Source organism: Branchiostoma lanceolatum, chromosome 4 (assembly GCF_035083965.1).
Source record: "Branchiostoma lanceolatum isolate klBraLanc5 chromosome 4, klBraLanc5.hap2, whole genome shotgun sequence".
NCBI lineage: Eukaryota > Metazoa > Chordata > Leptocardii > Amphioxiformes > Branchiostomatidae > Branchiostoma > Branchiostoma lanceolatum.
In genome coordinates, this window is record NC_089725.1 from 22652051 (window position 1) to 22661741 (window position 9691).

The 9691-nt window shown below is 43.6% G+C and overlaps 1 protein-coding gene across 2 annotated transcripts; it reads right to left on the reverse strand.

Annotated features, from left to right (window-relative positions):
* Nucleotides 1-3598: 3598 nt before the first annotated feature.
* Nucleotides 3599-9687, reverse strand: LOC136433410 (nonsense-mediated mRNA decay factor SMG8-like). 2 transcript variants are annotated; one of them, XM_066425587.1, is made up of 8 exons: nucleotides 9488-9686; nucleotides 7827-9218; nucleotides 7448-7603; nucleotides 6708-6969; nucleotides 5918-6043; nucleotides 5290-5523; nucleotides 4628-4898; nucleotides 3599-4362 (listed from the first exon to the last, which is right to left on the reverse strand). In XM_066425587.1, exons 1-8 carry the CDS (start codon nucleotides 9566-9568, stop codon nucleotides 4068-4070), a joined length of 2817 nt encoding a protein of 938 aa, XP_066281684.1. In that variant the 5' UTR covers nucleotides 9569-9686; the 3' UTR covers nucleotides 3599-4067. The 2 variants fall into 2 exon arrangements, with proteins under 2 accessions (XP_066281684.1, XP_066281685.1); XM_066425588.1 differs by lacking the exon at nucleotides 5918-6043 and having other exon boundaries at nucleotides 9488-9687.
* Nucleotides 9688-9691: the final 4 nt, after the last annotated feature.

Genomic DNA, 9691 nt, shown 5'->3' on the forward strand with positions numbered 1-9691 from the left:
CTTGCACTAAAACTGCAAATTCAACTTTATCCCTGCTGCCTAACTTTGGAAACAATAGAAAATGGGGTGCTAAGCAGCTACTTCAGTGTACTAAAGGTTAAAATCCTGGTGTTGAAGATACAGATATGAATTCAGGTTCCAGGTTCCAAAATCTAACTACTGACCTATTGGACCAATGCCTTTCCTGACTAAATCGCGTTCCTATAGCGGCCCGCCAAACAATAACCCCCAACCATAGAGATTGTGTAAACAAAGGCTGGACCAAGGCCAAGCCACACGAAAAGCATCTTTCTTGAGACATCCTGTCAATCAGTCAACACAAAGAAAATACAGCATCTGTACGCTAAGGTAGAGTAACGTTACATAAATAAGTATATAGCTGCACTGGTGGTTTTTGGAGCCGCTACTGAAGTACTGGTCATGGAATTGGCGGTTGACGTGTACCATGTTGTAGGGGTAGGCGACATTGACGTGGCTGCAAAGGATTCATCGCAATTTACAAAAGCAATAAAAAGTGCCCGTATACGAGGCAATTTATTTTCATTTAACTGTGTCGTGTATTTTCTTCAGGGGCACGGACTTATTGTTACTACACAGAAAGGGTATGTTTGTCTTTGATTTGCCACTTGGTACCTTGACCAGTCTGCACCAACGGTCATTCCTCCGAAATGCACATCCTGTCAAGTGACATTCAGTGCAGCTACATAGAATAAACGGCGTAAAAACGGTGTCTTTCATTCACAAGAAATCTATGTGACTTGGAAAATGTCTAAGTTCGCCGCGCTTAACTCCCTTATATACATCACATTTCCCTAGCCGTGGTGACTCTTGTGGAGGACGTTTTTTTGTTGGTAGCCGTATATTGTATCCCTTGTGAAGGCTACCTTATAAGGCTACCAGCAAACTACGCCCTCCACAGGAGCCACGGCTAAACCTTTCCCGGTCCCCGACATTGAATAATGCGCTATCGGCGCTTATCTGCGCGTGGGAGCAATAGACTTTGTCTGGGTCACGTATATCTGCTATACCTGCATTCTTTCGGTGTTTGCGATCGTTATAGAAGCCGCCGTATCAATATTCCATACTGAGTGTTTACTGTACCCACGGTTTTCGGTGTTTACAGAGGTATCAGGACAACTCGGCACCAAGACAACTCGGCACCAGGACAACTCGGCACCAGGACAACTCGGCACCAGGACAACTCGACACCAGGACAACTCGGCACCAGTTCAGTGAAATGTATATTTTCGGTCTAAATATCGCCCCAAACCCTAGAATTAAACATTTTTAGGCAATGTATGCCCAAAGTGCTCATTAATTGCTGTCGGTATATGTCCTTGGCATCCTTGTGACAAATTTCAAGCCATTTGGTTGTAATTCCAGGGCACAGGAGACCTAAATATACACCTTTTTTATCTAAAATGAAGAAAAAACTAAAACAAATAATTGTAAAGGCGTATATCGTATAGTATGCCGAATTGTTTGAAATTCATTCTGTGTAGAAAAGATTAAGGTGCCGAATTGTCCTAGTGCCGAGTTGTCCTGCCTGGTGCCGAGTTGTCCTGCCTGGTGCCGAGTTGTCCTGTCTGGTGCCGAGTTGTCCTGGTGCCGAGTTGTCCTGGTGCCGAGTTGTCCGACATTCGTTTACAGACTGTCGCATAGAGAGCTACCTAGGCCCCCTGCGATGTTCAAAGTCAAATAGTCCTTTGCTATGCACCTACCTCTCCGTAACTTATGTACTAACCCTCGTATCCTGCTTCAGCCCTCTTGCCCTCCTCTCAAGATGGTATATATGTCATTTCAAGTTTCCCAAAATCAATAACAACTAAATACGTGAGATATATTTTTGACGAGTGAAAATGTATTAGATCTTACAGAACATACATAAAATGCTAATCACACTTTATAAGTTGTTTTTAAATATGTATGCTGACATCAAGTCACGACAACATAAAGCGACACAATATATAGTGCTGTCAAGTCTGAATAGATAAAACTTAGTACATCAAGCTGTATCACCATATTTGAAACATTGTATAGTCATTCTTAAGACCAAATCTTTTCTCTCAACCTCTTTTGCCGTTAAACATTGTTTTAAACATAAAGATGTAGATACCGAGTCCGTGTTCTTATCAGCACAGTAAAACTATGTCAGTATATCAGCACACAGTACGATAACCTCACATAAATTACCTACAACAAACGCATGAGGCGTAAAAGATTCAAATAGCCATTGTACGTTCTTGGTAATGTTTCCAAATCATTTATACTCACTTAGACAGTTGCAACAAGTTGCAGCCAAGACAAACGTGACCACGCAAATCGCCTGGAAACGCATGGTTGTTAGGGCGGTAGGCGAACGCACTCGTCACTGTGAAATGACGCAAACGAACTTGAGATTCTTGAACGTATTAGAAAAAGCTATATCATGCCATTGATATCACTGCTGTGTATAACAAACGTTTGTCTTCCCCACAGTGAACATTACGATGTGTAAAAAATATCAAAAAGGTCGCTGCTAAAATCCGCTCAAGTTACTATTGAGGAAGTTTAGAACGATTTCAAACTGGTCCCCAAGTGGTCCCAATTGTTCACGCGTACCTTTGTTACCTGAACCTCCACCAGTGAAGAGTCGATGGAACGTTCTGACAGCTTGAAGGAATGCAGCAAAAAGCCGAGGTACTTAAGCTTCTTGATTTCCGCAGGTGGGGTAAAAAAGACAAGGCTATTTTCTGAAGCCGTTTCCTCAAAATGGCCGCTTTGGTTGAACAAGTTTTTAAGTCAACAGTCTTTGCTGTCTTAGGTAATCTTTAAACCAACGAAAATAAATGAATTTTTACCTCGTAAAAGGAGGCACCTTGAAAAGGTTGGAAGTGTCTGTTTTCAGATGTCACTGAAAAAAGACTTTAAAACTCTCTGTTGCACAGACCAAGGGATGAGTAATATTGGATAAATCTAGAACAGGAAGCAAACACTTCACTTAATGCGCTTTACTAATCAGAAGCAATGCTCCCTAGTCACGACTGCATAAAAGGGATGGACCAAAAATTATAGGGCATGGGTGTACCGTGTATGTAAAAACATTGCTGCCGCTCTTTTATTTTCTTCAGAGCAGGTTTTTATATTTTTCCTGTTAGTAACTTTTCAAGTCCATTTAATATAACCCCACAATCCTTCTTGGCTTCTGAGCAATTCTTAGATGATGTGCCACCCTTAGAGTTTAACATGTTTGCTCCCATTTGATTGCGACTCCTGAGGCAAACACTCCTGAAATCAAAGACGGGGCTGTGCAATGATTTACAGAAAGAACAATAGACAGGTTGGACCTGAATGGGTCCAACAGATCGAAGAGATTGAGCAGTATGTTACATGTTACGTGTAGGCATGTGTTTACTTCATCTGGTCCTATGCCAAATATCAGGGCATTGTGATGTCCAGTTCTGTTGCATGTAAAAAGTGTGATCAAGTATACCAAAGATGCATCCTCCCTGAAGTCCCCTTTTTCTACCATGTTTGTGTGAAATACACTTTTGCATTTGCCAGTGACACTGGAAAGATTGATCATTACACAGTAAAGCATACTAACTTCAGTGCAAGGTTGAGGAGGAAAACAGATAAAGACTTTAATTCAAATCTGTACATTCTGTGGCTATTACATTACACTGGTTATGTTGCTAATAACAGTTCCCGGCAATACAAGGTTTCCTTCCAGTCAACATTCCCTATTTCTCTTGCTAATGTTAAGAATTTCTTTGATATAGTGTTGTCAGCAGACAAACAACTGAGATATAAAAGATGAAGTACATGAAATGAAAGGAGAACAGGGGCCATCTCTGCCAAAATGTTACATTTGACTTCTAATTATCTTGTTGATCAATTACCAAATCCAGTCACAAACCTGGTTTCTTGTACAAGTTACACAAGTACAAGTTAGCAGATGCTAATAATCCCCATAGGTTTACAATGACAAGTACAAAACAGCTGAACTTTCATGTTTTGCTCTTCATGTTACATCCTGCCAATAACCCTTTCAACTTGGATTACACACAGAAGATTTCAAAGCTGCATCATTCCCCCTCCTCCACGATGCTGGCCTTCAGTAGTCCCTTCAGCACCTTACAGCTGAGTAAGGGCTGGGAGTCACGTGGTGGGGAGATCACACCGGCTTCTCCGACATATACGAATGGCAGCCGCAGGACCCACAGCCGGGAGGGGGGAAGGGGGATGTCCTCGTCCTGGGGGTAGAAGGTGGGACAGGGAGGGGGGCCAGGCTGCAGGCGGGGGTGCAGATGGATCTGTACAGGGGGGTCGGGTGTAGTGATGAAGACTCGCATCAGCTGCCCCAGGTGGGGCTTAGCACCTCTGTAGAAAGTGTGAAAAATGTAAAGCTGTAAATGGTACTGCATTAAGACGTCTTCAATAACGTTATACCAGGCTACACTTGCGCCTCTGTTTGTCTGTCCATGGTGCTGAAGACACATTCTTGTGACCTTTTTGCGGCAGTTTTCTTGATGCACATGGACTTCATGGATCATTTACAGGCACACGTGTGACATGACATGTGTACATTGTTTAATTATTACAATTAATATTATCAGAAAAAGTTGGAAGTAAATGTGAGGTTCACCTGGATGGACATGGACAGGGGAAGTACAGAGGCATGTCCATACTCAGGAGCTTCATCGCTGTTTCCTTCATGGATCCAGAATTGGACGCCTTCATCACCTTGTCAGGGCCGCTGCACAGAAAGCGGTGGCCACGTGCACACTCGTACTCGTAGCCGACGTACACACGCACGAAGGAGTCTGAGTCTTTGGCACCCCTGCGTGGCTTGCCGCCATGCGGGATTGAGCGCCGTACACTCTGAGACTCTCCTGGAGCCGGCCATGCTTGGTCTCCTGCAACAAACACACAAGTATTCATTCATGGTCATCCTGAAAAACACTATGTGAAAAACATGTGGAATACTTGTTATACGTGTTAAACGTGGAAGAACAGAAGTAAACACAACATTGTCTGTTTAGCACCTCTAAAAAGTTGAATACATGTACATCAATTATGTTCAAAAAAGATCTTGAAACAATGCACACTGTAGTCTAGGTCTTTATACACTGAGAAGTCAGGTGGCAAATGTTCTCATTCATATCCATACCTATTCTCCATCTTACCTACATAGCAAATGTATGGGCTTCTGGATATGACCCTCATCAATTACTGTACAATGAAAGATGTGGGTCATTTTTGGTGTACTTTTGGTAAAGGAAGTCCCAATCTGTATGCCAATCCCACCTTGCTGCGGCCGTTCAGTGTGGATAGGTATATCCCAGGCCAGGAGAAAGTTGCTGCCATGTATGAATCCTGGCTGCTCTAGCCCCAGGCTGGGATAGTACTGGCTGACAGGCCCCAGTGAGACCAGCTCCCAGGAGGAGAACTTAGGGAGGACCCCTGGTGGGCAGTCAGAGTGCAGCATGCCAGGAAGAGACTCTGTTACAGAGGGCTGCCGGACCAGCTGTGATGTCTTCTCTGTAAATCGAAAATTGATAACTTTGCTTTCACTAAATGTAAGTGATTCATATATTTTTTCCTTCTCTATAATTACTACTTTTATACTGTCTCAGAAGTTATTGGACTGGCTAAAATAATTCAGTTATTAATTTTTTAGTTTAAGTTTTAGTTACAGTGGGTGACAAACTTTAACTCTAATGTAAAATGACACTCTTGTTCTTACAAGTTACAGGATACATTTGTATTACATGCATGTCTCGCCATGGCCTTTTAAATGACCATGAACCAATGCCTTATAAAACTAAAATGTTGTAACCATAGCAAAACACACTTCAAATAGCCTTTTACCCATCCATAAACTAGATCTCTACACATTCAGGCCACAATATTCCCTAATATCTGAGACACCGACCAGCCTCAGCCTCCTGTTGCTGAGCGTCTGCAGCCATCATGCCGTCCATGCCCACAGCCGCCAGACTGTCGGAGTTCTGGTCAGCATGCAGCATGCTCACGAACATGTCGCTCCCACCAGACTGCCCTGGACGCAAACACCCAGCATGCATGTCAGAATATGTACCAGGGTTTCTCTACTGACTCCTTACAACGTAGAAGATCAACAGACGTGCTACATACTGTCGGATCTACTGGTTCTTGTCATTCCAACCATAGCCATTTGGCTGGGAAGGCAAACTTATACAAACTTAAACAGCCATATTCAAATTGATCAACGAACACATTCAGTAATTTCAGAATATGGTGCAGAAACATTGCAAATTTACCCACTGAACGTCTATATCTTGAACCAGATTGAAGTGTTCAATACAATACAAGCAATGTACAAAACCAAGCACGAGATGCAAGAGTTGTGTATGCATCTAAGAAATTTGCAGACTGACCTTGCAATCATTGTGTGTAATTGATTACAGTATATATGAAACAGTGAAAAAGTTGTGTAATTTTTCAAAAGTGGACCTCTTCATTACAGGGTTGGTATATCTATCCTTCTCAAGAAAATTCAGTACTTTTTACAGACCACACAACTGATCTTTATCTAATGTTATACCAATGTTTGCAACATTATAAACACCAGCTGCAGGTATTTACCAGGTAGCCAGTGGGGCATTATAAAATGTCACTGCAATATTACTACTTCAACTTCGACCACTACATTGTGGCTGAAACTAAATCACTATGGCTCATACCTAAGCTGAGAGCCAGGCTAAGTCCTCCACTAGCAGTAGTTGTTGCAGATGACAGTACTGAATCCTTCCTCTTGCTTGTCTCTGTGTCAGTTTTGATTGACAGCTCTGGCTGAAATGTTGGAGGGGGGTCCTCCTCAGGTGTGGGAGTGGCCTCCTCTCCAGGAGTACCTTGTGGCTGCCTCTGGAACACCGGGAACGAGATGCGCTCCAGACTAGAGCAGCACTTCTCTTCCATCAGGTGGAAGAAATCGTGGTTAGCTGCCTGAAAGTAGAGGAAAAACGACATGAGCCACTATTGAGTATTTTCTGCTTTGCTGGAAAATGTAAGACAAACGAGCATATGACATATGTACAAAAAACACAAAATTGTATGTACAACTACTTTCATTCTTAGTCCATGGGGCAACATTTTTTATTTCTTCATTTCTTTTAGAATTGAATTCAAAATATTTCTATAACTGAACCTGTCCTCATGAAGGTCAATGTGAATATATATGATATTAACTTTTCATCATGTGTGCAGTATTTTCCCAGGGAAACATCAGCAGATGATTGTATTATCCATTAGTCCCATTATTCTGTTGGCAATTGTATCTTTTGACGACTGAGATAACAGGATGGGAATACTGATAGCAAGACAGTATATGTGCCCCTCACTATTTGGTTTTGTCAAATGATAAACCAGTTACCCAAAAGCATATAACACATATCACACATTGGGAACATATAGAAGACCCTACTTTGACATCAAATGGATCATCCCTCTGTGCCTGTTTGCGGCCACAGTTACAGGCACAGAGGGAGCGGGCCCGGCTGTTGTGCGGCATACAGGGCACGACTTGGCTGTCAGATGGCTCCGGGTCTGCTGGCTGGCCAGGCTTGGGCAGAGTGTGGAACTGGGGATGGAAGAGAGTCGTAATTATAGGTTTAATGCGACATCATTTCACCACTAGTAAATGGTCATTCCTAATCAAGGAGGTTAACCTCCTTGTCCTAATCAACCCATGCAAATATATCTTTTTTACCTAGAATCTCAGTTTTTCTGGCAATTTACAGGTTACTTATCTATACATGTATTTGCATAAAATACATTGATCATAGCATTGTGGTGTGACTCACTGGGTGCACACAGTGCTGTCCTGTCAGGCTCCTCTCCTCACACAACTGACGCCCATTGGCCCAGAACTTCTCGCAGTCCTCCTGTAGCTGGAGTACATAGTGTTCATATGCTGGCCCACGTGCATGCTGTTTAAACACTTTCATGGCTTGAGCCAGCTGGTTGTTGTGTACCTTTCTGGTGTAGTGAGAGGGTAAGCTGTTCTGGTAAGCACTACTAGCCAGGGGCAGCACCTTACTGCAGCGACTGTCAGAGAACTTTGTCTCCACATCTAGGGAACTGCCCATGCTCTCAAGGCAGCTCTGAACCTTTGCATGTTGTCCGGCTTCTGTCAGTAGTAGTTCGTACAACGTATTGCACACATTTAGCCACTTCTTGAATGAGGGAAGCTCAAAGTGTGATGGTTGTGGATTTCTGCCAACACTGTCATCAAAGCCTTTCCCGCTAAGCACAAGGTCAATGTGCTGCCACAGGAAGCCCAACAGAGAGTCATCTGCACCATTAGGTTTTGCAGGCATCAGGATGCTGGGAGGGTTGATCGAGGCCGACTGATTTGTCCGTCGGGACATCTGGTAGCTTCTGGATGCAGGGGCCTCGGCTTCCTTCCCCAGGGTACAGCTCTGATGCAGGTTGGTGAGAAGATTACTTATGGCGTCTACTGGACCATCACTCGACTGGATGTAAACAAATGTCTGATTAGGTGGGACAGTGAATAAGCAATCCTTGCTCTGGTTGGTCAGGAGACGACTCTTTCGAAAGATTCTGTAAATCTGGTCCTCAATACGATGCTGCAGTCTCTTTTTGGGTGAGTGTTTGGTACTTTTACTTTTCCCAGTCTCCATGTGTGCTTCTGACTCTGTTGGTAAGCAGGACTTCTGAAACACGAACAGCAGCCTGGGTGTGCAGGACCGCCCGGCGCTCTTCCACTCTGATCCAACGGGTGCATCGCGAAGGACATCCTGGAGGATGGGAAGCATCTTGAGACGGACAGTATCTATCGTTCTCAGGAGCTGTCCGTAGCTCATGTCAAACGTACACGTGGGGTGCAGTACCACCAGGATGTGGCAGACATGGAACAGGAACATCAGGCCTCTGGCATGTTGCAGCTCCTGGTCTCTCCAGAACTTGTGGACATCTGCATACGGTAAGTCCTGGTTCAAGTTTGCACACAAAGAAACCAGCATGGATGTGTCAAATACAGAAACAAGGTGCAGGTATATGACATTCTTGGATTTATCGTAAAATGCTTCTATGTAGGTCTCCTCTTGTGTCTGAAGCCCGGCTCCGTCTGGCCAGTGTAAGGGGAAAACCTCCCGATCCAGTACAGTGTTGATGGTAGTGGACTTGGTGCCATAGCCAACTTGACTCTTTCCAAACATACCAACAACGCAGACCTGCAGACATGATGAAGAGTACTAGTAAGACAGTCAAATAATTGAAATAGAAATGCATGGAATAACAGGCTGTTAGAATTGGACCCTGCATCCGACCAACAAACTGGAACAAGTTGATAACACCAAACGCAGTGTGAAGATTTGACGGTGTAAAATAGTAATCCATAAGTAATGAACCCAAAGTGATGGTACATGAATGTTCTAAAATTACTATCCAGCACATTGTTCACATGGTCATGCTTGGAAAAGATTTGTGATCATGATGTTACCTTGTCATCTTTGAAAGGGAGCTCTTCCAAGTCCCCAACGAACGGTAGGCGCCACACCTCGTTCCACTTCATTCCTGTCATTCTGTTATATTGGTTTTTCTTTCAAAGTCAGACGGTCAAACCTCCCATCTCACATGCATTCCTTGCTGTGCCCCTCCTCCTTCGCTGCGATATATTTCGTATGACCCGAGTTGACCTCACTAA